The sequence below is a fragment of the Anomalospiza imberbis genome, chromosome 6, assembly GCF_031753505.1.
Source record: "Anomalospiza imberbis isolate Cuckoo-Finch-1a 21T00152 chromosome 6, ASM3175350v1, whole genome shotgun sequence".
In the NCBI taxonomy this organism is placed as follows: Eukaryota; Metazoa; Chordata; class Aves; order Passeriformes; family Viduidae; genus Anomalospiza; species Anomalospiza imberbis.
The window spans coordinates 59,975,434-59,999,288 of NC_089686.1; the positions used below are offsets into that span (position 1 = coordinate 59,975,434).

The following is a 23,855-nucleotide window of genomic DNA, read 5'->3' on the forward strand; positions in this document are numbered from 1 at the left end:
GCTCTGCGGCCGGCAGGCACCGCTGGCGCTGCCCCAGCGAAGGCAAAGCGCCGGCGAGGAGCGGCTGGAAGTCACCGAACTGCCCCCGTCTCCTCCGCGCCTCCCGCGGGTGCCACGAGCGCGGCCACAGCGGGGCCACCCTCAGGACGGGGCCGGGCACATCGCGGCTCCATCCTGCCCGTGTGGGGCAGGAGCTGCTCTGGGGAGCCAGCTGTGCCCCCACAACGTCGAAAGGGAGGGAAGGGACAGGGAAAGGGCAGGAAAAAGACAGGGAGAGGAGCGGGCAGAGGGAGAGGAGCGGGCAGCGGAGGCACCTCCCCGGCGCGGCCCGCCGCCCTCAGCCCCCGCCCCGCCCCTTCCGGCCGCCCCCGCGCGCCGCGATGACGCACTTCCTCCCGCCAGCCCCGCTCCCCCGCCCCCGGGCCGGAGGCGCCGCCGCCATTTTGCCGCTCTCTCGCTGCCGCTCTCCGGGCGCGGCGGCTGCGGCCGGAGGAGCGCTTTAAAGGAGCTTTAACCCGCTCGGCGCCCCGCGCCCCAGCCTCGTTTGAACGCGCCATGTCCGGAGAGGGAACCGCCGGCGACCAGGTGAGCGGGGGCCGGGTGAGCGCAGGCCGCGCCCCGAGGGAGCGGCGCGGTGTGGGCTCGGCGAGGGCGGGCGTGCGGCGGGGCCGAGCGGAGCGCGGCCAGCCCCGGGCCCCGAGCCCGGCCGGGGCTCTCCCCTGCCCTGCCGTCCGTCGGAAGGAGCTCCGTGTGCCCCGCTGGCGGGCGGGGAGCGGAGCGGAGCCGGCCCTGGCCGGGCGGTGACGCGCCGGGAGCTCCGGCTCTGGGCCCTCGTCTCCCCGGCCCGGTGAGCTGGACAATGGGCGCCCCGGCGAGCGCCTCGGTCGTGGTCGCTGACCACGGCGCCCTCGGGAAGAGAATTGCCGCCCGGCCAGGCTGTTCACAGTGGCAGTTTGCGGTGTTATGTAAAATGAGCGTTGGATGAACTCAGGCGTTTAATGGAGGAGGCCTCTCTGACTGACACCATCTGCCTCCAGAATAAAGCGCTGGTAAAACACGCTTAATCCTTAGGCTGGAAACGATGAGCACGCTTTTTACTTGACAAAGGGTTTCCTTTGTAGCACGGCGTTCATTGCGTTTAGTAGGGAGCTAAACTGCAACCCAAGAAGTGCCACCTCAGCGTGAGGAAGAGCTTCAGTTCGTTGGGGGTGGCAGAGCCCGGGAACGGCGGCCCCGGCGGGGCGCGGAGTCTCCCTCTCTGGACGCGTTCAAAACCCGCCTGGAGGCACTCCTGTGTAACCCACCCCGGCAGGTGACCTTGCCTGGGCAGGAGGGTTGGACTAGGGGATCTCCCGAACCTCAGAGTTCTGGGATTCTGTGAAATAACCACAGTTTCAGCGGAGTTTGGCTTTTTTTTTTTTTTTTTTTTTTTTTTTTTTTTTTTTAATTAGACTAAAGTCTGTGTTTGCCCTAACTCTTAATTTATAGGGAGGTACCACCAGAGTGTTGTATGTCAGCTTTCTTAATCTGCTGTTACTGTGAACGATATCCGACTTACTGGCAGAGTTTCTCCAAAATGGCTTTTTTTAGTAGTTTAAAATCCGTGTTAATTGGAGGGGTGGGAATGAAAATTCCTGATTGAGGGAAGAGTTATCGATAACAGTCAAGTGTCTTAGTGGCCAGTGTAGCCTTTAGAAATACTTCTGATCAGGCTGATGCCTTAGTGCTTCTTTTTCTTAGTAGAATGTTAGTTTCTTCCAAAACAGGTGAATTTCTGTATGTCTGGGCCTATACCCCCCCCAAAGGGTGGTGTGTAAGTTTTATAAGATCACTATTTTGGTGGATGGGGTGGGTATAGGAAATGTGGTGCTCAGAGGGTAAAATAATCTGTTTCTGCCTCGTTAGGATAATGTCCCAAAATTCCCTGTGTGCTCCAAGTTGCTCAGGCTGGTCAGTGTACTTGGAGAATGTTTGGGCATTTTTCAGAATGGTTCCCTTCATCACTAGATGGATGGCTGCAGAGAAGTGAGAATATGCCAAATTTTGCTAATGCTGGTGTGTGGCATGTTCCAGATTTCATCTCCCCACTCCAGTATGTTTCCAAGAGTGCATTGATGTTTCATAGCTTAATTAAGCTGTTTGCTAAAAGAGCATGCGTGTTTCTATAGCTTGTAAATCGTTACTGTTTAACTTCAACCATGCTGACTTTAGGCTTTATTTTCTTTTACAAGGGAGAATTTGATAAGCAAAAGGTTTAGTTACTGTCTGTACACTGTATGAAAGTGGCAGGTGTAGTACTGCTATGCCATCTCTCAAGGGTTTAGCATTCCCAAACCTGTAAATTGTTATTTGCAGCCTGTGTAAAGCATGTAGTCTAACGTGTGACTTGGCCTTTGGGCCATACTAAGATTCCTCTTTTTGCCCATTATTATTTCCGTGTTCATATTGGGTGCACTTCAGATTAAAAAAACAGCTCTCGTAGGTTGGGTTAATTTTTATTTTTTTAATTTATACTGACTGCTCCATCCTCCCAATGAAGGCTTCTGGTTTCTGATTTCCTACAAGTCTCTAATTTTGTTACGGTCAGTTACCTCCCTTCCATCAATTTTCTTCACCTGGCAGACTTGTGTTTCTCACAGGCCAGTCCAGATCCCAGTGCCTTTAGCAACACTGCCATGGGCTTTTCAGCAGAGGCTCTCTCTCAGTCCCTGCAGGGAGCCTGGCTGTGGCCTGCCGTGGCTTGAGGGATCCAAATCCAGTGTCCCTGGAAGGAGGGGTAGAGCCTGGTGGCTGGGGCACCCACACTGCAGCTGCTCTAGACCAGCCTAGTGCTGGCTGCAAGGCCTCGAGCTTACATGCACAGGGTTCTGAGGGTTCTAAAGGTGCCTTGCTGTAGGAAACTGAGGCTGGGCAGAGGTGGGATTGCAGCTGCCTTCTTTTTTCAGGTGTCATCTGCAGCTCCCAGCTCTGAGGTTAGGGTGCCCTATAGGGAGCAGTATGAAACAGGTACTGCACAGTTAATTTGCATCTGTGCTGTGCATAAAATGTAAAAATGTGAGAGTGAGAAATCTTTGAGAAGGCAGAGCCCACTCTCAGACCCACTCTCAGGCAGGGAGCTCTGCATCTTGATTCCCAGATCCCAGCTTTTGGAAGGCACTGCCAGAAAGCAGCCAGGTGAATAATGAATTGCCATGCTGTTTGCAGCAAGTACAGAGCTGTGGTGGTATAGGGAGGAAGAACAGTGTGGAATGCTGATTGTAGGAAGAGATGGAGGGAAAACGGAATGGAAGGTTTAAGACATAGGTGGGCTTTAGGAGGCTTTATTGTACCAGGTGCAGTGCAGTTGAAACGTGGCTTTACCACCTTTAGGCCAAGCTTAGCTCCAGGATTTTTTGTGCTGCTTTACTGAGTGGATCAGGAGCCTAATCTGTGCTATGTAGGTTGTCTCCTCATTATGTTACTGTAGAACAGACTGGAGCAGGAGGACAAAGAAATACAGTGCAGCCACAACTCTTGGAGTATATTTTAAATTCTTGCTCTGTGTTAACTGTGCTGGGCCCAAATTAGTCCTGAAGAACCGGTTGAATCATGTGAGGACTTAAAATCTGTCAGGCCCTGCCAGACTTCTGGTGAGGCCTGCCTGATGTTTAGCTAACCAGAATTTCCAGGGTCAGTTTCTGGAGTACCAAACACCCAGCCCTGTGTGTATCATAGAAATGCACTGTGGTAGACTGAAAGGCTGCTGCATCTGCCACTGTTGGCCAGGAAATTCCGTGACAGGCTCTTCCCAACCTAATGTGTCAGGGTTACAGAGAGCCCATGCTTTCACCTATGGATGTCTTGACATTTTTGTGGTCCTTTATGTACACATCTAGATTCATTTCAGGCATGCTGCTTGTTTCATGTGCTTACTAACAAAACCTAAATTCCCCACTTTTTTCCCCACCCTTTATAAATACTTGCCAGGCATCAACTTCATCTGAAGATCCCATAGCATGTGCTTTGCCCCTGCATTAGTGCCTTCCAATCTTTTAAGGTTAGACCACGCATTTCACACTCCCAGTTAGTGTTTCTAAGATATATACCCTGTCTGTGATGCATTTTTTATGTTACATGAATATGGATCTAAGCTGTAGAAAAAAAAGTGTCTGTGTTGCCTCCGTGACTATAGAAAATAACTCAAAAACAGTTTGTTCTGGTTTCTTGATGGTACTTTTGTCCCTTTTGATTCCTTCCTCTCTTTGTCTTGTGTCTGTTTGATGCGGTACATCATGAAAGTTTCTGCATGCTAAATAGTAAATGTTGTAGTTAACCACAGTTTAGTATTTTAAAAATAGATGTCACTGAATGCATGCTGAAAGATTTTTCTTGCAGTATTGTGTGGGTTTAACATCACAGGAGGAGCCATTTTAGAGAAACCTCTTTAAGAGCAGACAGAATAAGTACAAGTGTTGGTGAAGGAAAGCTCCTGAGTTTGTAATGCAGTGATGCAATGACAATTTTTACACAGTTGTAAATAAATCATAACTTATGTGTATTTCCAGAGTCAGTATGTTCCAGGTATGCCAGTAAGAAGTTCAAGTGAAAAATGTGTCAGTCTGACATTTGGGAAACAGTCCTATGAGGAAAGAATAGCACTTATTACTAATCTAAAACTTTCTGGAGTTTTGAGCCTAGATTATGTTGAGATGGGGTAGTACTTACAAAAGTAACTTTTTTTTGGTAACGATGAATATGCTGGGCTATGTCTTCTAGTGATCCAGTCTTAAAGGACACAATTTTTTCAAGGCCGTTCACAGTTGAAGTGGCTTAGTGTAGAAGAGAAGTAGTCAAGGCATTAGAAACATTTAAGAAAGTGCAAGCTTTGATAAGCTGAAACTGCAGTTGCCCCAGGGAAGGGATGTGTTGCTGAGGAAAGGATTGTAAAACTTGTTTTTCTTTGCACATGCAGCTTTAAATAAACTTTAGGGGGAAAAATCCCTAGACTAAACCAACCTGTAAATTTAGCAAACTAGACAACTAACAATGCTTATTAATTTGCATGTTAACATGTTTGCAATTTCATTCGCTGGGTCTGTTACAGGCCAGGTGATGCTGAAGTGTGCAATACCCAGCCCAAACCAGCAAACTGGCTTCTGTCTTAACAGCCAGAAACCTCCTTTTGGACATGAAAGCAATTAGCCTAAAGTAGCCATTAAAATTCCTGCCTTTTTGTATACACCAGCTCCTCCTGTGATGTTGAACCCACACAATCCTGCAAGAAAAATCTTCTTTGGTTTGTAGAAGTTCTTATTTCATAATTAGCGGTAGTTTTTAAAGCATCTTGAGCTGGCCATTTCATGGATGTAGCAGGTGTTTTAAGCACATTTCCTTTTCCCTGCAGAGGATCCTTTTTTGGAAACAGGAGGATGCCTTAAACAATTGGATATTTTTAGTCTTGTAAATAATTTAAAGGTGTCTAGGTATTTTCTTAGACACTTTGGCATCATGAAGATTCATTCAAGAGACCTGAGGAAACTGTTTATTTTAGGAATATGGTATAGACCAAGAATATTCCCTTGGTGGTGATTGATAAATATGCAAATAGTAAAAGCAAACTCTATTTCTTCTGGTTTTGTTCCCTCAGGCATTCTTTATGAATTAAAAATTGGATTTTGTGCAGTAGATCTGTTTTGCAGGAAGGAGCTGCTAGATCCCTTCCTGGAAAATTTGGGTTTAGGTCTCTTCAGATTTTGGAATGATCTTTTTATACTTCTAGTGTCTGTGAAACTTCAAATCTGTTGTTATTTGTCAGTGTATAAATAATTAAAGGGTATTTGTGAACTGGACTACATGGTAATAATCTGTAGAAAACCCTAAGTGATAAAATAATTCCATGACCTTCAAAGTTGTTCATGGGATAGGATCAGGATGATGTGGAGGTCTACTGAACATAGTTAACAAAAGCAGAGGAAAAAAGTGTTTTTACAGTCTGTGTGCAGTATTTTTTTCAGGTAGTAAAAAAAAGTTAAAAGGCAGTGTCTGATTAAGTTCAGTTTGGTGGTATTCAACCTGGTCTAAGTTGGGGCTGCTAGAGTCTTGAATGGTTTTGCTGCACCTGATCCTGAAACCAGGGTGTTGAACCATTAGGAAGTTAATCACTTTTCTAACAAGATTATTTTTTCTGCTGATTTAACTCCCTGAACTGGCTTGCTACAGGATGAGCTTACCTGGAAATGCTTATCTAGGGGCAGGATAATGGCACTGAACACCCAAGAATTCTATGTTCACATAGAGAGAAAAGCAATCAGAAGCTGTATGCCCTTGAACTGTGATAGCAGCACCTGTAAGCACAAATTGCAGATAACATAAAGTTCTCAAAACTAGGATCACATGTCTTCCTGGCTGTGGTTGAGTTGGGTTAAAAGTCAAACTTGTGGTTCCATTTTGCTGTGTGCTTGCAGTAGATGTTAGTCCTCACAATGGGTCTTTGTTCACACACCCAGTTCTGCCAGAATGGTCAGAAAATCCTAAGTGTTGATTCTTGCAGGGTGTTAGGAGTGGTGATTTGTGAAGATGCAGCAAGGCCTTGTTTGTGCTCAGGTGGAACCAGGACATGGGTTGGCCTGCAGTGCAGTGTGTCCCTGAGATGTGGATGGCTTTGGTCAGTGCTGGAGGTGGACAGGGATAGGAGAAGGAGTTCTCACTGACTCTGAGAAATTGAGTGTTTTCCATGTGACCTAAGGTCACAAGCAAGTCCAGGCAGCCCGGTTTAAAACTGTGATCATCATAGAGTTATTTTCAGTTCTGTGGGGTGCCTATAATTTGTCTTATATAACTGAGTGGAGAACTTCATCTGCTGCTGCTGCTAAACAATTATTTGCCAATGTAGAAAATCAGTCGTTTTTATTTTCCAGTAAAATAATTCTGCTTCTTGCACAGATTGATACATGTATCAAACACACAAAATTAAAGATTGCTGTGGCTGTGCATCTTATCCCCATCTATTTTTTGCTGAGCCGTTTCTGCCTTTCTGAATTTGACCCTGTATCTGCACAGGTGAATCAAATTCCTGGAAGTCTTAACTCAGCTGCCTCTGCAGTGAAATGCTTGGGGTTTTTTGTCACCTGGAAAGATTTGAGGAAATACAACTAAACTACTGCTACAATAGTGCTTCAGTGGCCCATTCTACTTTACCTTGTTTAAAAGTCAGTACTTACAGGGCAGGACCTTGTGGGTTTTTTTGTAGGGTAGGGTCCTTTTTGTTGTAGCAGACATTAATGGTACTTCTGTCTAAATGTATCCAGGATAATTTATTTGAGACAAGTAGATTTCACTGAGGTGGTTATAGTCAGGAGCAGTGCTTCCTATTGATGTTGATTTATTTGAATTAGTGCTTTATTGAATAAGCAACATTTCAGCTTTGGGTCACCTGTGGGGTAGCTTACAGAAATAGTTTAAACTTCGGAAATTTCAGCTTCAGTGCTGTTTCTGGAAGCTGAATAACGTGTATGCTTGTCATTTGGGAAGAAATAAAACCACTAATTCATTTAATACTGTTTTACATCTGAAGACTGTATCAGTTGAACTACTACAGAATCAAAAGGGGGTGTGAAACTATTCATGTGGCAGGGATGTAAAACTATTTATATGGCAATTTATAAATTTTCTACTTTAGAGCTGACAGCTTTCAGCAACTTAGATTGTTTAATCAAATTAATTTTATAATAGTTTAGTGTGGGACTTGATAGTTGCCTTCCAAGTTACACTGCTTTGCATTAATTAGTGTTAAGAATTGCTTGAATTGCTTGAATAGTGAATCAAAAGGAGTAATGGTCTTTAAACATCTATAAAGTCTAGGCTACTGTTTTTTTCCTTTTCCCTTTATTGCATATCTGCCACTACATGTCCATTTAACAGTTCTGCAATATTTTTGAACCTTTTCCCGTTTTATAAGTAGTTTTATTAAATAATGTCTTTAAAGGGATATGCTTTGAATTATATCCTACTAGTAGGACTGACACAAAAACTGGTAATGCTGAAAAATATTCAGAACTAGTGTAGTTACCTTCTGCTTCTTGTTCTAAAGAGTGATGGCACCTTTGAGAGAAAGGAGTGTTGCTTCTCTCTGTGCTGTTTGTCTTTTTCAGCTTCAGAAGTATGCATTGACCTGCTGAGGCAGGGAGCTTGGACCAGGTGACCCACTGTGATCCCTTCCAGCCTGCCCCATGCTGGGATTCTGGAACCTAGACCCAATATTAAGAATTAAAACAAATTCCTGAAATAATATTTTAGCAAGTGACAGGGTTTGGAATTTTTTTTTTTTTAAGAATTTTCTGCAAATTTTAGAATTTTTTTAATATATCAGTCATACTGCACTATACATTAGAGATGAATATTCTAACAGTAATTATGTAGTGAAATTGTAAAATTTCACCAGCAAGGTCTCATAGTAACAATTTAAGGATTACTATTGTTACATCTCACAAAGGCAAGAATTTAGTTGGTATGGTTTTTGTATTGCTGTTATCTGCCTAAAAATGAGCCAGGTTTTTGAAGTTTGGAGTACTGGTCAGAACAATATTTCAGGGTTAATAAATAAACTTCAGTTCATTTAGGGTTGGAACAAGCATATGTTTTAAGGATATCTGTATGTGATCTTCACACTGTAATTTTTTATTCTACTTCATGTTAACAATGTTAGATCTAGAAAAAAAACCCTGAAAATCATAAAGCAAGTTATTTCCAAAAGTGCTTGAAAGTAACTTATGTTAACAAGTTTGTGTTCAATTTGGTAAAGCTTTTAGCCTCAAAAAAAGCTTTTAAACTTCAGTAGGAATGACTGAGTGCTTTAAAACAAGGTGGCTTTAGTGCCAAAACTACAGGAAGGCGTCTGTAGGATTGAGAGATCGGAAAGTGAGCAAAGAAATTGTTCTTGGATAGTGTGTATCTGTTCCTGCTAAACCATCATCTCCTGCCTTTCTTGTTAAACTCTGATACCAAATACCAGCAGTTCTCCATGTGCAGAATGACTCCTGGATAAACTGGATTTATTTGCCTGAGCTCTGTACTAGAAATACTGGGCTGAATTTACTTTTTGCATCTTTAAGTTCCAGGTTGGTAAAAATGTTTAAAATTCATAGTGCATTAAATATCCCATCAAACTCAAATTTGTTTTCATGTTTTAGAGACATTGAATTGGTTTAGTCTAACATCTTGGTTGGTGTCCATAACAGGTAGAACTTGTACTAAGTGTGCATTATCTTCCTGGGACAGCTTGTTTTCCAGCTGAATTCCAGTTTAGAAACTTCCTCTTAAAGCTGAGCTGTGGAGTGTTACACTGTGGCAATGTTATCTTTAGCTTGACTGTGTAGGTGGGACAGAACTTTTCAAACACTGCTTGTGATCTCTTATGTCTTCTTTTTAATTTTTCTAGACTGCTGAATATGTCCCAGAAAAAGTGAAGAAAGCTGAAAAGAAACTAGAAGAAAATCCATATGACCTTGACGCTTGGAGCATTCTCATTCGAGAGGCACAGGTTTAGTGATATAGGATTACATTTCCTTATCTATGGTCCACTCACACTATTTCGTTCTGGAGTAAAATCAGCATATTCATTTACATAAATCATAATACTGTAAATGCTGTTTTGATTTTTCAATTTTTAGAATCAGCCTATAGACAAAGCACGGAAGACCTATGAACGCCTTGTTGCCCAGTTCCCCAGTTCTGGCAGATTCTGGAAACTGTACATTGAAGCAGAGGTTAATATTTTTACATTTTTTCTTACGTAACATTTCATAGGATTTTAAGTTTATATTTTTATAAGCATGAATAAGATAGGCACATAATATCTAGGGGAAGGGGGATTTTAAATATGCCTTGCCTTTATTTTGTAAAATAGGTACAAAGGAATGATTAAAATGAATTCTAAAGTATTGGGTCTTTCATGAGTTGATGATTGTTGCATTATGGAATTGCAACAACATTAAAACTGTTTCAATGGTATTGGAGTGCTTTAGCCTTTTATTTGCTTGTCGTGTCAATTTATTGCCTCCCGTGTCATTTACTTAGAGGATTTTTCTTTTTATTTACACATACAAACTTATTTGAGTGACTTTCTCTGAATATTTGGTTCTTTTATTTTTTTTTTTTTTTTTTTTTTTTTTTTTTTGCTTTCTTAGGGAATTGAATGTTTCTGTGAACAGTGTTTGCAGGGAGGGTGTGGGGATGGAAGCTAATTTCTGGAATGAAAATGCATTATCCCAACTCATTAGCTTTTAAACATCCCAACAAATTGTGGTTGTTTCCATAACTGGGTAAGACTTATCACTAAGTGCATTGGTCAGTTGAACTGCCTGTAATGACATGCCATGAAATTCCCTGTATAATCATGGGAGGGGGGTGGTGGTGTTCATTTTGGTTTGATTCCTTTCTATAGCTGGTATTTAATACTAATACACGTGGTTTCTGTGGGCATCTTCTGGCTGCACATTTTCCTTGAGACAGATTTTCTATGTGCTAAACTTCAGGGGTGGGGACCTGTATTCTGTAGATGAGAAATGAGCTCTTTTTCTTCCATTTGATATAAAATCTCATTGCACAGTTATCATATCTTATTGTACATTAAATTACATATCCAGAAATGTCTGGCAGTAAATTTTGAAGATACAGAAAATTGGGGTCATGGGAATCTAGCAGAAATTTTTATATTGCAGTTTATAGTAAGATGCTACAGGGCAAAATAGTGCCATCTAATTTGAATGCTACCAAATTAAATATATAGAGTTTTCACTATCTTGTTTGTAGCAGTAGTTAGAATGTTGGTGTTTATTCATGTTTGAGAGATTGCAGATGTACTAACATACAAATACATATTTTTCCTTTTTTGGACCCTGCAGCCAAATTGATTAGCCTCTTGTACCCTGAAATTTTTGCTACAGGTTCTAGTTTTCAGAATCTAATCTTATTTCACAATTGCATCAAATTACCTGATTTCTGTGCTTTTTTAAAACCTTTACCTTTGTCATGCCTCAAATTGCAGGGTTGAGTAAGGCCATCTCAGAAAGCCAGTACTATGCTGTACCTCCTTCAGCAGAAAGTCCTCTTGTCAGTGTAAAGCTTCCTGTCATAAACCACGTTCAGAGATGAACTGACAGACGTCACCTCCCCTAATTTATAATCTAAGAGTATTTAGAAACCTTAACAGTGGCAAACTTGTAGCAGTCTAGGGTAGAATTTTTTACCTGTTCCTTCGAGGAGGGCAGATCAGCACCTCAGCAGTTACGGGTACGAGGGAACACGAGGTAAATCTGAGAGGGAAAGAATTGTCATAACCATCATCAGTTTTTGTGTGTCTGCTTATTAATACACTGCAGATGTTAGAGAAATGGAGTATATAGTTGTTATTCAAAATAATGGAAAAATAGGAACTGTAGATTTCTGGTAGAGGTTACACCTGAAGAGGATTATATTTGAAAGAAATGTAAAAAGGTAATTTTCAGAAATTTATCTTATCTTAACAGCCAAATTTTCAAAATCCCAGTTATGACTTAATTTTCAACTTTCCTAGTTGCAGTAACACATTACAACTGATAAAACGGCCAATTTACAAATGAAGCAATATGCTTTTCGGTTTCTTTTTAAGCATATGTGAGCATATATAGCTGTAAGTTGAAATAACTTATGTCCAAATTCCCCTCTAAGAAAAATACTCCCACACAATTGGGCACCATTGTCAGTGTGGTTTTCAGTTGCATATCATTTGTACAGTCCATCTGGGTGAATTCAAATGAAAATGCTTTAGCAAGCATTCTTCAAACCCTGTGGTTAAATTAAGACTTCAGTTAATTTTTGAAGGCTGCGTAGAGGAATTCTGTTCAGGCTTCTTTTATTGCAGCCTTAAGGTGTACAAGGAGAATAAGGAAAGTATTTTCCAAAAGCTTTTTTTCCTTGGCAATTTTATTAGAAAAGCTAGAAAGCTTTTCTTGGGCTGTTCAGAAGTACATAACTTTCTAGCCATGACTTAGTAAAATAAACCTGTGGTTGATCTCCAGCACTGCTTTCAATTTACTTTTGCTGCCTCATGACTGAAATCTGAAAATTGCAAAATCTGCCTGCATTTCCTCTGATGTCAAAACCAGTATTTTACTCTTTAACATGAAAATGTTTCCTCTTTGCGTCCCAGAAAGACAGAAAGGGGGAGGGAAGTGGGAGTTCTTTTCTGGCAGTTTGTCTTTCACTAGAGAATTTTGCCCTCTGAAAGACATAAATCCGGGCTGAATATTACCTAGTTGTGGTATATTGGGAGATGAGCCAGGGTGAGGGTTATGAAAATGGCCTTACAAAAAAGAAATTAGCCCTTTAACAGCTGTACTCTCAAAGTTGTTAGAAGTCTTTAAATTCCCCTTTATCTGACTTAACAAATGTGTTCTCTTTAGTCACTTCCAGTCTTCAGTAGAAATTGTTGATAAACTATCTGAACAATAACTGCATGTGCCAGTTCCTTTTGTAATGTATAACTTGTAAGTGCAGGCCTTACTGCTGTGATTACCTCTTGGTTTTATGACTCTGTTTGTTCAGCTCACTGACTGTTCTGCTTTTTGTGTATGACTGTGTTCCTTAGTAGAATATAGTGGAGAGCGGTGCTCAGCACTCAGTGTATCATCCAGCTCACCCCAGCTGGTACACAGAGCATGCTAAAGTAACCAAATACTTCACATGTAGCATTTTGTGTGCCAAGCACTCATTTCTATGCTCTGCTCTCTGCGTTGTGACTTGTTAGGTAGTCAGTAGAACATGGAGATTAATTAGAGCGTGCGTTGACAGTTTGTTAATGGGAATTATACTATTAAAGTTTAAATTGATGAAAAAGTTTGGATTCTTGCACTGGTTCTTATTTCTTCTGACCTTCGAAGAAGAATTACAGGACTTAGAAATAATATAAGTGGATGAAGCAACTCTCAGTTCACAGCTGGTTTTGGGCCATACTATTTGAACATCTAAGTAGAGTTTTGGATTTGATAAGTATTTAAGCAAGTAAAATAGTTAACGTGCTATTCTGCATCTCTTAAAATACAGGCAGTGGAACAGTAGTGCTATTCTTCCCAAACTCTTGTTCTCTCTAGTTACTTAAAGTACACTTCTCTTCTGATACCTTTCTCCTAAAAACCTCCTCTCAGAAAACCTGATTCACATGGCAGTGCCTCTTTCGCAGTTGTATAAAGGAGTGTCAAAGTCTCAGCCATGTGTGCCATAATATTAAATTCGTAGATCACACGGTCTGGACTCTAGCCTGCTCTGCTGATGTGCCGTGTCTCCTTGGGTAAGTTATTTAACCTGTTTGCCATTGTGAAACAGATACCTACCTACCTACCTCACAGGGTTGTTGTGAGGCTGCTTTAGTCATTAAAGTGTTTTTGGCACCTGCCTAAAAGGTGCTACAGAAATGTGAAAATAAATCCAGTTTAATACCCTATGATCCCATAGGCCCAGCTGTCTGTTACTGTTTCCTTTGTCACTGACTGATTGAACTGTCTTTTAGATACAGAAAGACCTGATAATGCTTTTCATGCTCATGAAAGAACATTTACTTTGCCAGTGTCTTAAATACTTCAGTAGTTCTGAAGCAAGCTTTTCAAGTTGCCTTTTTTTTCTCTGCTAGTTTCCTTTGAGAAATCACCAGGTTGAAAATCCTCTTAGGCACATTTATTAAACTGTATTCACGTATTTGCAACTTTTTTTTTAATGATCTAGGGAATTTTTAGTACCAGTTACTCTGAATGGAAACTTTCCTCTCTAATTGTCCTGAATGCTTCAGGCCACTTCACACCACACCTTTTACCTTTTTTGAGTGTACAGCATTATATCCTGGACACTTTGAACATTGTTAGTAGGGGTTGAAAGGTTGCCATAATTAAAGACATAAAAATCATATCCAGAAGACAGTTGTGACAAATAGCTCAAGTCTAGAAACAAGAAATACAAAGCTGGTAACATGCATGTAAAAGGTTTGGCTGTTAATATGTATTTTTTGTCTTGAGAATTTTGCGAGTAAGACTCCTGTGTTATTGCTTGTCCTAAAGAAATGCAACCAGATACATTTGTTTAGATAACTTCTATTTCCTATGGACATTTTGAATTTTAAATGTCTTGGTAACAAACAGATGCTGTGTGAGGATTCAGGGGGTGGGACCACAGCTTAGGGTTGATTGTTTTGCATTTCATCATATGCAATACATCAGTATCTTTAATCCATGTAATTCACACTGGTGTGGATACTAGTCAGAATGTATCATTTAACGTACTTGTATATGAAAAATGTAAATAAAACCATTTAGAAAAATGATTGTTTTTGTTTAAAATGTCTGTGTTTCTTCAAAGCATTTTCTTCCCCTGTTTTACTTTAGTCTGGTTATGAATTCAGAAAGGAGAATGTTGTACATGCCACCAGAATTCTGCATGGGGAAAAATGGGAACTGACTTCTGTCAGGATGAAGTTGGAGTGATCAGAAGTCAAAGTAGAATAGACTTCTTGCCTGAGATTCTGTTTAGTGGTACTTTCAACTGAATATATTGTGTGTATCACCAGCTGATCGTAGTGAATTTCTTACTGGAAGGCATCCCCATGATAATCCATGCCCACCCCACTAGCCAGCCACATTTCTCATGGTGAGCTTCTGCTTTGAGAAACTGCTGTACAGGTGCTCTGTACAAATACCCATACTGCACAGTCTTGACTGCCTCAGTCTGAGATTTTCAATCTTTTTTACAGCTGTATTATTTATGATCTTTTCTTATCCATGTTTGGACTTGTTCCATTCCTGTTAATAAATGTTGTTCTGTCTGTGTGATTATTGTAGACTTGCACTAGAAAGTGAATGCACCTTTTTCCTGTCTTTTCTGCTCAAAGTGTCAATACAGGTGTGTCTGCATCTTGCATAGTTCCCCTGATCCTACAAGCTGTGTAATATCTGAAAGCTGCCCACATACTGACACTTGTAGTTTGAGAAGATGTGTGCAGTACAACACTAGTGGGTTTCTTCATAATTCTGTTTGCTGTATTTGATCATTAAAAATCCTATGGGGAAGTTTTAGGACATTTTTGAAGTGGAAGCGATGCCTAATGAAGAGATTACTCTGAACCCTCTTGTGTAGTGTGTTGCTATTTACACATGAATAAACACAAGCTACTTCCTGTTCCGTTGTATTCTTTCCATGTGGGGTGACAGAAATATATCCCTGTTAGCCTTGTTAGCTGTGTGCTTTTGTTCACAACACTTCTGAAGTCTCACTTTCAAATGTGACAAGGACAGTGAAAACTTGCTGTGTGCTTTCTTCTGTTGAAGTAATTAGTTGATATTTGGAGGGGGGAATCTGTGTGTCAGGTCAGGCACAAACTTGGGCTTCTTATGTCTGAACATGAAAGAACCAGAAGTAAAAACAGGTTTCTTGTGTATGCTGTATTTGCTATGGATTGGTTCTCCATCTGCTTGGGAGAGGGAAACTGTAATTGTAATCTTTGATTCTTTTCTGTATCTCTTCCAGCTGCCAGCTGGTTGAGTTTCCTGATGTTCTTTATTCAGATTTTGAGAAGCATGATGGTTGAGAGAGCACTTTCCGTTAAACCTTCTCTGCTAGTGCTGCTACATAAAATAATATGTGACTGTTTGCTGCAGAGTGTCTTTACAGACTGTGGGAAGGCTGTGAGTCGTGGCTGGGATGAAATCCAGTGACTTTTCTTAGCTGGAAGGTCTGCAGAAGCAAGCCCTTCCCCGTGGCATTCCTGTGTTCTGTTAGTACCAGTGGTCTTCATTTACACGTGTGCTTTGGGTTTCCCCCTTGTTTTTCTCTTGATTTTTCTCACCAGGAGCTTCAGAATGATGAGTGCTCCATATCCAGTGTCAGTTTTGGATTTCTGCAATGACATGTTGTGTACCTAATATCCTATGATTTTTTTTTGTTTCTTACATAAACAATTCAAAAGAAGAAAAATGCATTGGTCCATAACGATAACATTGCAGAGATAGCATTTGCTTTGTACACATTATATACATGTAGCTAACTGCACATGAGGAAATCTTAACAGTAATTTGAATCTGATCTGTATTGGGGTTTAGCTGGTTTGGTAATGACAAATATTCATAATACAAAAACATGGGAGCATTTCCAGGGTTCATTGGAACATCATAAATGTTACATTTTGAGGATAGGCAGATGATTAGAAAGGTGTTCTTTTTTAATTGAGTTTGTGCACAGTTTTCAGTAATAACTTCTCTAGGGTGGAGTCTGCTGCATCTTGAGACAAGACCTCACTGTTAACCTGAAGTTAACAGTGTTAACAGCTGTTTAGCTCGGCTGTCTCTGTTCCATTAAAAGCAGATTGGACAGGCCCTGTGGCAGGGGCTGTGCATTAATCTTAGCTTGCACCAGTTCCAGTGAGCACACAGTGCTGATCTCTTGGCAGGTGCTGTACCCAGTGCTCTTGCAGATTGCTGGGCTCAAGGCTTTCAGAGCTTGACATCTCTGATGTACTCCAAAAGGAGAAGAGTTAGTATGCTGAGGCTGTGGTAATTTTATTCCTGCTTTCACCCTGGCTCTGAGTTTCAGCAAAACAGCTTGTACATAAGTTTAAATTACATAGTTTTTATCCTTAATTCAAACTGTTCCTCTAAATCAGCTAATTTGGAAAGTTTAGTACTGTGATGGAGGATCAAGTGTCTTACCTCCTTACATTCCTGTAATATCTCTGGATGAAATAGAGATTCTAATGAGGACAAGATACTCTGTCCAGTTCTTCATGGTTTGCATTAGTGCTTGAAATAGAGAGTCAGAAATAACCAGTGAAACTAGAACAAGACATGACTACATTCTTGCTGTAAACAATCTGATACTTCTGTACTGGTTTTTGTGAGAATGAATACATTGCTTAAAATACATTTCAGGTCTTGCATTTGGGCTAAAATAAGGCCTAGTTGTTCACTTTATAGTATTTTCTATGTCCATACTGCAGCAAAGTCAACTTCCTTCAGCTGTTGTTCACCCTCAAAGTAGGGGTTTTCAAACACAGTTTTTACTGTTTAAACAAAAGAAAAATGAACTCTGTTTGAAATTTAGATTTGCAAAAATGGGGTGGCAGCTGTGTAGGTGTATACGTGCTATCCTGCAGATAAAACAGATGTGAAGTTAGCATGTGAGCTAACTTCATTGTGTTCAGTGAAACTACATTTAAACATCAAACTATGTTTAAAAGGTTCTCTTAATTTAGGATTTTGATAATTATTATGGTTAAATGAAGACTTACTATAGGTTCTATGCCTGTGGATTCCTGAGGAATCTCTCAGACTATGTATGTGCATGTGTCTTCATGTGTTTATGTATGTTTAGATTATAATGTCACACAGCATAATGTTCTTTTTAAGTCATAGAGTAGGAATAGAAGTGGGGGAGCTTATCAGTGCAAATTGTCTACAGGTAATTTACCCAGGCTACCTAAGAGTTTATAGGTATTTAGAAAAATAATGTATGTAGAATATATTTAGAATTTCAATGAAAAGGATTTTATCATCTGCAGCTTCAGTCTGAGTGCAAAAACATGCCTTGGTGCTGTGTGTAAAGGGGTGGGAAGGTAGAGCTGCATTTCCTCTTTCTTTTTGTTGTCTTGAACCCAGTATTGGCCTGCCTTTTCTCCATTCCTACCTACCCATCACAGTACTGTCTTTGTGTGTTTTTATGGGCAGGTGCAGGAGTGTATTCAGTGTAAGAATTGTGAACTCTCAGGTATTGCTGGGTGCTGTATCTTCCAATGTGTGCTTGCAGTTCATCTTTCAGATGATGAGGAGGTGCCAGGAGGCCTTGGCAAGAAGCTGTCACTGCACAGCTCAGACATGTTCTTTCAGTGCCACAATCGTACTGACAATTTCAGATGGAGCAGCAAGGGGGCTGGGGGGGAGATTCCCCAGTAATGAAATGTAACTGCTGATTTGATCTAAAAAATAAATCTCAAATTAATCCCATGACAAACTTTTTAACGTTGTAATTACTGCAGAAGAAATCTGGTACTCTTGCTATCTCTGAATTATGCTTATGCATAATTGAATAGCTGCTGGTTAATAATGGTATTGCATTAGTAAAGTATGCAAGCACGTTTAACAGCCTGTGGTGGACACTATATTGTAGAAACAGTTGTGAATGAATTTCTTTTAAACTTCCCTGAAACATGGTTTAGTTAATCTCTATAGGTTACTCTTTCATCTTGTATCACAGATACTTAGAAAATTGCATTACAGCATGCAGGAGCTTGAGGTACAAGCAGCCTTGCTATTAATGTTAATGCAGCAGGGACTAGAAGGATGGTAATTTAATATATGTAGGCTTGCAGCTACTTAAAGGTGTTAAACATTTCTAATGTACAATTCATACAAGCTGAAGATGAGTGACAGTGAATAAGTTCACAGAAAATTGCTTTTCTAGCACATTTGCTTTTGGAAGCTTGGCTTGCAGTTTTCCTTCCACCAGCTATGTCAATTGACCCCTTCCCAAGATTTGCCATGGCATTGAGTAATTAATAGTTTTAGTTACCAGCAAGGTGCTTTGGAAGTGTCCCTGCACAGCCTGACAGTGCAGCCAGGTTCATACATGAAGAAGCATTTCCTTCATACCAGATCAGAACAGCAGGCCCTACACCGAGAGCCTTAGTCTAGCAGGTTTCATTTCACTGGGGGAATTTTGTCGTTCTGGTCCTGACTGACTGGCTTTGGGAATTTTAAATTCTACCTAATTGTAGGATTGTTCTAGATATTCTTACTGCGTGTGATGATGGCCAGTAGCTGGATAAAAAGTGACTAGGAGAAAGTACAGTTCATTTATAATAAAGAATGTAAAATTCAAATGGACTGGTTCTAAATAGACAGGGATAAATGTTTAAAAGCACACATAGGTGCCCTGGAAAACCCTACTAGCTATTTAAGTTTTTTTGGTAAAAATGCACTCTTAAAATAGTCCCAAATGCATGCCTTGTTAGTCCAAGTCACCCGAAGAAGTGCAGTGGGTGCAAGCTAAACGCAGAGCAGGGTCCCCATCCCTAGTCCACCCCCTAAGAAAGAAATTGCTACCCTGGTACCTTACTTGCCCATGATTGTTGTCCACCAGTTACCATTCCCCAGGGAAATGCTGCCAATAAATTTAGCTCGACTGAAATTCCGCACAGAAGTCCTTGAGCAGGATGGGCAAGCACCTCAGAATATTCCACAGTGTTTGCTCTTGATAAAATATCAGTGCTTGTAAGCCTGAGCAGGAGACAGACTGTATGATTTATTGTTACAGGATAAAAATCTAAGTTCTCCCACATAAGATGGGACTAAATTTAATTCAGGCCTTGCTTTTTTTGGGAGGGGGAATTCAACTTCAGATTGATACACAAAAGCACATGCTTTTTTGTACGTGAACAGGATAGGTATTAAAAGAGAAATACTGTTGAACTTTAAAATCAGCTGTCAGACTTGAATTCAGGAATATTTTTTCTGTCACTAAGCAAATGGAGGTAAGTTTCTTCCCAGTAGTCTTAGCTGTTAAAAAAAATTACTGTTGCATTATCAGCTATTTGCAAAAGAAAAGAGGCATATTAATTTGTCATTTTACTGATGCTTCCAAAGTTTGGGTTTACTCCTAGAAAAGTCATGAATAAGGTCAGCTGTGAGTTTTTTTAATTTGCCAGTGAGAAAAGTACTGATGTTTTCAAATAATTAAGTTTGATAATTCTGGTTGATCAGATGAAGACCCTGCACTGAGGAGGTGTCCTTAGACTTCTAGCAGTCTGTCATTTCTGCACAAGCTTCACAGTCAAACATTTTTCACTGCTCTTGGAGTGCACCTTTGTGCCTCTAATGCACAGAAATGTTGAGCACCTGCTGAGTTGCTGCAGCTGCTTGAACCCTCTGGTGGTAGCTGTGTTTGCCTTCCAGGCTGGCAGAGTTTCTGTAACTCTCTAGAAAATGCTGGTTTTCACCTGTGAGCAGAGATTTCTGCTGCAGTCAGCACTGGAAGTCAGTTCTCAAGTGCTGGCTGACTCAGTCCATCGCAGAGGTTTTGTGGTGATGCTACACCGTGTTGCTGAGCCTTCTCAGAGTGGATTTTTTTAAGGCTGCTACATCACCATGATGGCACATGCCCAAACTGAGCCGAGCTCTGTTGCCAAGCACCATTCTCTTCCAAAGCTGGCCTCAAGTTTGGACCTGGGGAGATCCACATCTTTCCTTAGGAACCTTGGCTGCCTTGCTGGGAGCTGCACCTCCTCAATTTAGAGGGCTTACATTATGTTTTGGTAGCAGGTCTCTGTTTTGTACTTAGCAGAATTTTTTTCTGCCAGTGCTGGAGGTTGTCAGTTAAGCTGCTGCGTTAGTTACGTGTCCCTTTTACAGAGTGCTTTGGTATTGACTCGTGCTTGGTGTTTTTATATCAAGCCTGCTCTTGGCATCCTAGCTTAAAGCAGCAAAATAGAAGAAAAAGGAGCTATCTTGGGATTTCTGAGATCCCTCGTGTGCTTCTATGCAAATTAAATAAGCTGGGAGCCTACATACCATTTTTAACACTATGCTTTAATTTTCTCTTTGCAGGCATTTGCAGCATTCTGTAATGCAAGTGCTGTCTGAATGTATTCTGTATTTACATAATAATGCACCTAGCCTAGGAGTCAAAGTCAAGTCCTGAATCGAATAATTGCCTGCTGTTCGTCTACTGAAGAAGCTCTTTTCTGTAGAAAGTTTTAGAACATTTACCATGAGCTTCTGAATGATCATCTGTAGCAGAAAAGCCCCAAAATGCTTGGTTAGAGGGGTAGGGGCGAGAAGTATCAAACTGAACAGATGTTCTGCTCTCTCAAAACAGCAGTTCCCTACTATGTGTCTCATTTTGCATGGCCAGCACTTGGTGATGGTGGGGTGCAGAAGAAAACACACTTTTCCCTGTGAAAAGAAACCAGTATATGGAGATTATTAATACCAAATAGGGCTTTAGTGCAAAGAAGCTGTAATTGTTCTGAGCGTTCCCTAGCATGGGGGGCAGAACTGCCAGCGGTATTTATTTGTTGTGTACAGGTGTCTGTAAAAGTAGCACGTTTCTGGTCAGTAAGCAGGTGTTCTTCCTAGCATATGGGTCAAGGCTGACCTTTGGCAAGGCTGGGGGTTTACCTGTACCAGTTTCGCTTCATTAATCCAAAATCAGAATCTTTAGCTTAAATATGTGACTCCGACTCCTCGTATTTCTTCTCAGTATACTGAGAGGGGGATAGGTGGGAGGAAACTGGGAGGTCAGTGGTGTTCCATCTCTTGTTCAGGCTACAAGGGCTGTGAGTTTCTGTACTGATTTTATCATGGACTTCTGCATTTCATCTTCCCCCCAAGAGGTGAAATAAGCTGCAAAAGCACCTACCTAGGCTGCATGGGAAATGAATGCTAGCATGACTGTTATATGGAAATCTGACATCAGAGCAGCTCTTCTCTCTGCTAACCCAACACCAGTGAATTTAAGATAGGAACAACATAATGAATTGTCTTTACAAGTCTTTTGTCTTAGAAGTGCAGCTGACTTAAATGGGTTTTAATTCTATAGTTCTGACAGCACACCATGTATAGAAAAAAGCCCACAAGCAAACAGGAACCTCACTTAAAGTGTCAGTCATTTTGGGTTGACCTGTAAAATGAAAAGACTTCAGTGTAGAGCTAACCCCTCTCACTTTTCAGTGGTAGTGTCACCTAGATTTCATTTCTAAAGCATGAAAATGTTTAATCTGTGGTGTTATTTTCCAACCTCAGTGCATCTCTACGTAGCCAATTATTCAAGTGTGAAGTAATTTATTAAGTGATCTAAGCACTAACATCAACTTGTAGATTTAAAAGTAGCTATACAAATATTTTTGTCTTGATCCTATTTTTTGAATAAATTCCCATGGATGGAAGTTGAGCAGGCTTAGCTTTAACCTCTGAGGGCATGAAGCTGAAATTTAGGGAAGGAGAAGAGGAACTCACTTTAAAAACTCTACTTGTACAGTGTTTAAGGGGAAAAGCAGTATGGCATTTAAATATTCGAGAAACTTGAGGGGTTTGTAATACAAGCTAGGATACCTTGTAATTAGCTAGGATAGTAATTACACTCAAATTCAACAGTGCTGGGAAGAGGATCCAGAGTAGTTATGCAGAGCCTGTCCATGAAAAGTTTTTGGGTCAAGTTTTTAGCAAAAAGATTTGCATTGTTCCTGTGCTTTCAGATTAGGTTGTTGGTGATCAGTCCAGATGTGGTAGCTAGATATTGAGAGGACCCTGCAGTAATACTCCTATCTTGAAGGAAACTGTTTTACCACTGAATGCTGTTTTCATAGTGAATTCTGTTTTCACTTCATGGCCAAAAGACAGAAATCTGGGTGTTTAATTCTATGATTGACTCTTCAGGTATAGTCTTTCCTTCTCCAATATTAATTTAATATTATAGATGAGATTTCCCAGTAGTTATGATTAAGAATGTGCATTTTCAAAAAAGACACGGGAATTTCCTTGATTACTCATAAACATGTGAAAGATTTTTGATGAGGGCAGCTACCTGTATTAGAAAAATAACTTCCCTGAACTTCAGCAGGAATACTTCATTCATGTAAACCAAAAGCAGCTCAGTCATCATCTGAGGCAGATTATTATCCTGCTTTAGTAAATGATTGACATAATCCTGTTTCTTAATTATTTCATAGGAAATCCATGGCAAAGCCAGGAACCACATCCCTTCCTTTAAAGATTCATTTCATAGCACTGCAGTTGAAGTGTGCTTGGTTTGGGTTTAGTGGGTTACCTTTGCTAGGGTTTATTTTGTAAAGCAGTGTACAATAAACAACATCTTGTCTGCTGCAAATTGATGCTGGGCTGCAGAGAATTACTTGTGCCTGAGCATTATTCTGCACTATTAACTTTGAGATTTCTGATTTATGGTTTCCGTGATGAGACAGTGGCTTGTGTGGTCAGACATGAGAGCCCTTAGGCACTTCTGGAGGCTGAGGATCAGTCTTACGGTTTTGAGAACCATTCTCTGGGCCATTTCTGCTACAAATTATTGGAAAATTGCTCTTTATGTTCTAGGAACAGAGGCGAAATATTAAGAACAATTTGTTCTCTGCTAATAGGCCAAGCTGGTCTTGTGCTAATGTTACAAGAGTAAGAAGATTATGCTGGATGACATAATTACATCTTCAAGTCCTATTTTTTACTCCTTGAATAACCTGTATTCCTTTTCCTTCGGAGAATTGCTTGTTTGGCTGGCTTTACTGGGGAGAGCCTTTATGAGACCAGTTCCATGCTAGAAAACGTGAGCCATGAATGCATGGCCACTTAATGAATTTGACCACTCAGAAGTTCTTTCTGGTCTTAAGATATCTTCATTTGGGCTGTCAGCCCTTTTTGCTGAGTCCCTGTGGCAGCTGCCTTACAGATGTGTAGCTTTTATAAAATTTTATTTTTTAGGATCTCTTTAGGAAGAGCTCTTTGAAATTGTAAATTGCTCAGGTGTACTTTTAACATATGCTTGGTGAATGAACAGAGATTTCTTCCATAAAAATTATTATTATTTGATAGCCATATCTTACTAAAACAAATTCTCTGAAATACTATAATTGACAGTTTGTAAAAAAATATGCTTATCAAACTTGCTCTTTTCTGCCCTTTTATGCAAATCCTTTTCATCTGAAAAGAATGTGTCAAAGCTGCAGGCATGTGATGAGTATAGTGAGAAATTATAAAACTATAAACCTAATGGGGAACTCAGTGCCCCCTAAAACACCCCATTTTCCCCAGCTATAACCTCAAAAGACATAGTCAACTGCTACTTTCTTAAAGAATTTG

The 23,855-nt window shown here is 40.6% G+C and overlaps 1 protein-coding gene across 1 annotated transcript in view; it reads left to right on the top strand.

Moving 5' to 3' along the window:
- Window positions 1-393: 393 nt before the first annotated feature.
- The window catches only part of CSTF3 (cleavage stimulation factor subunit 3), a 48,127-nt gene continuing 24,665 nt past the window's right edge, over window positions 394-23,855 (top strand). Inside the window, exons 1-3 of the mRNA XM_068194737.1 lie at window positions 394-585; window positions 9,416-9,517; window positions 9,648-9,743. Of these exons, the coding sequence (XP_068050838.1) occupies window positions 556-585; window positions 9,416-9,517; window positions 9,648-9,743 (228 nt within the window). The 5' untranslated portion in view covers window positions 394-555. The remainder of the gene's footprint in view (window positions 586-9,415; window positions 9,518-9,647; window positions 9,744-23,855) is intronic.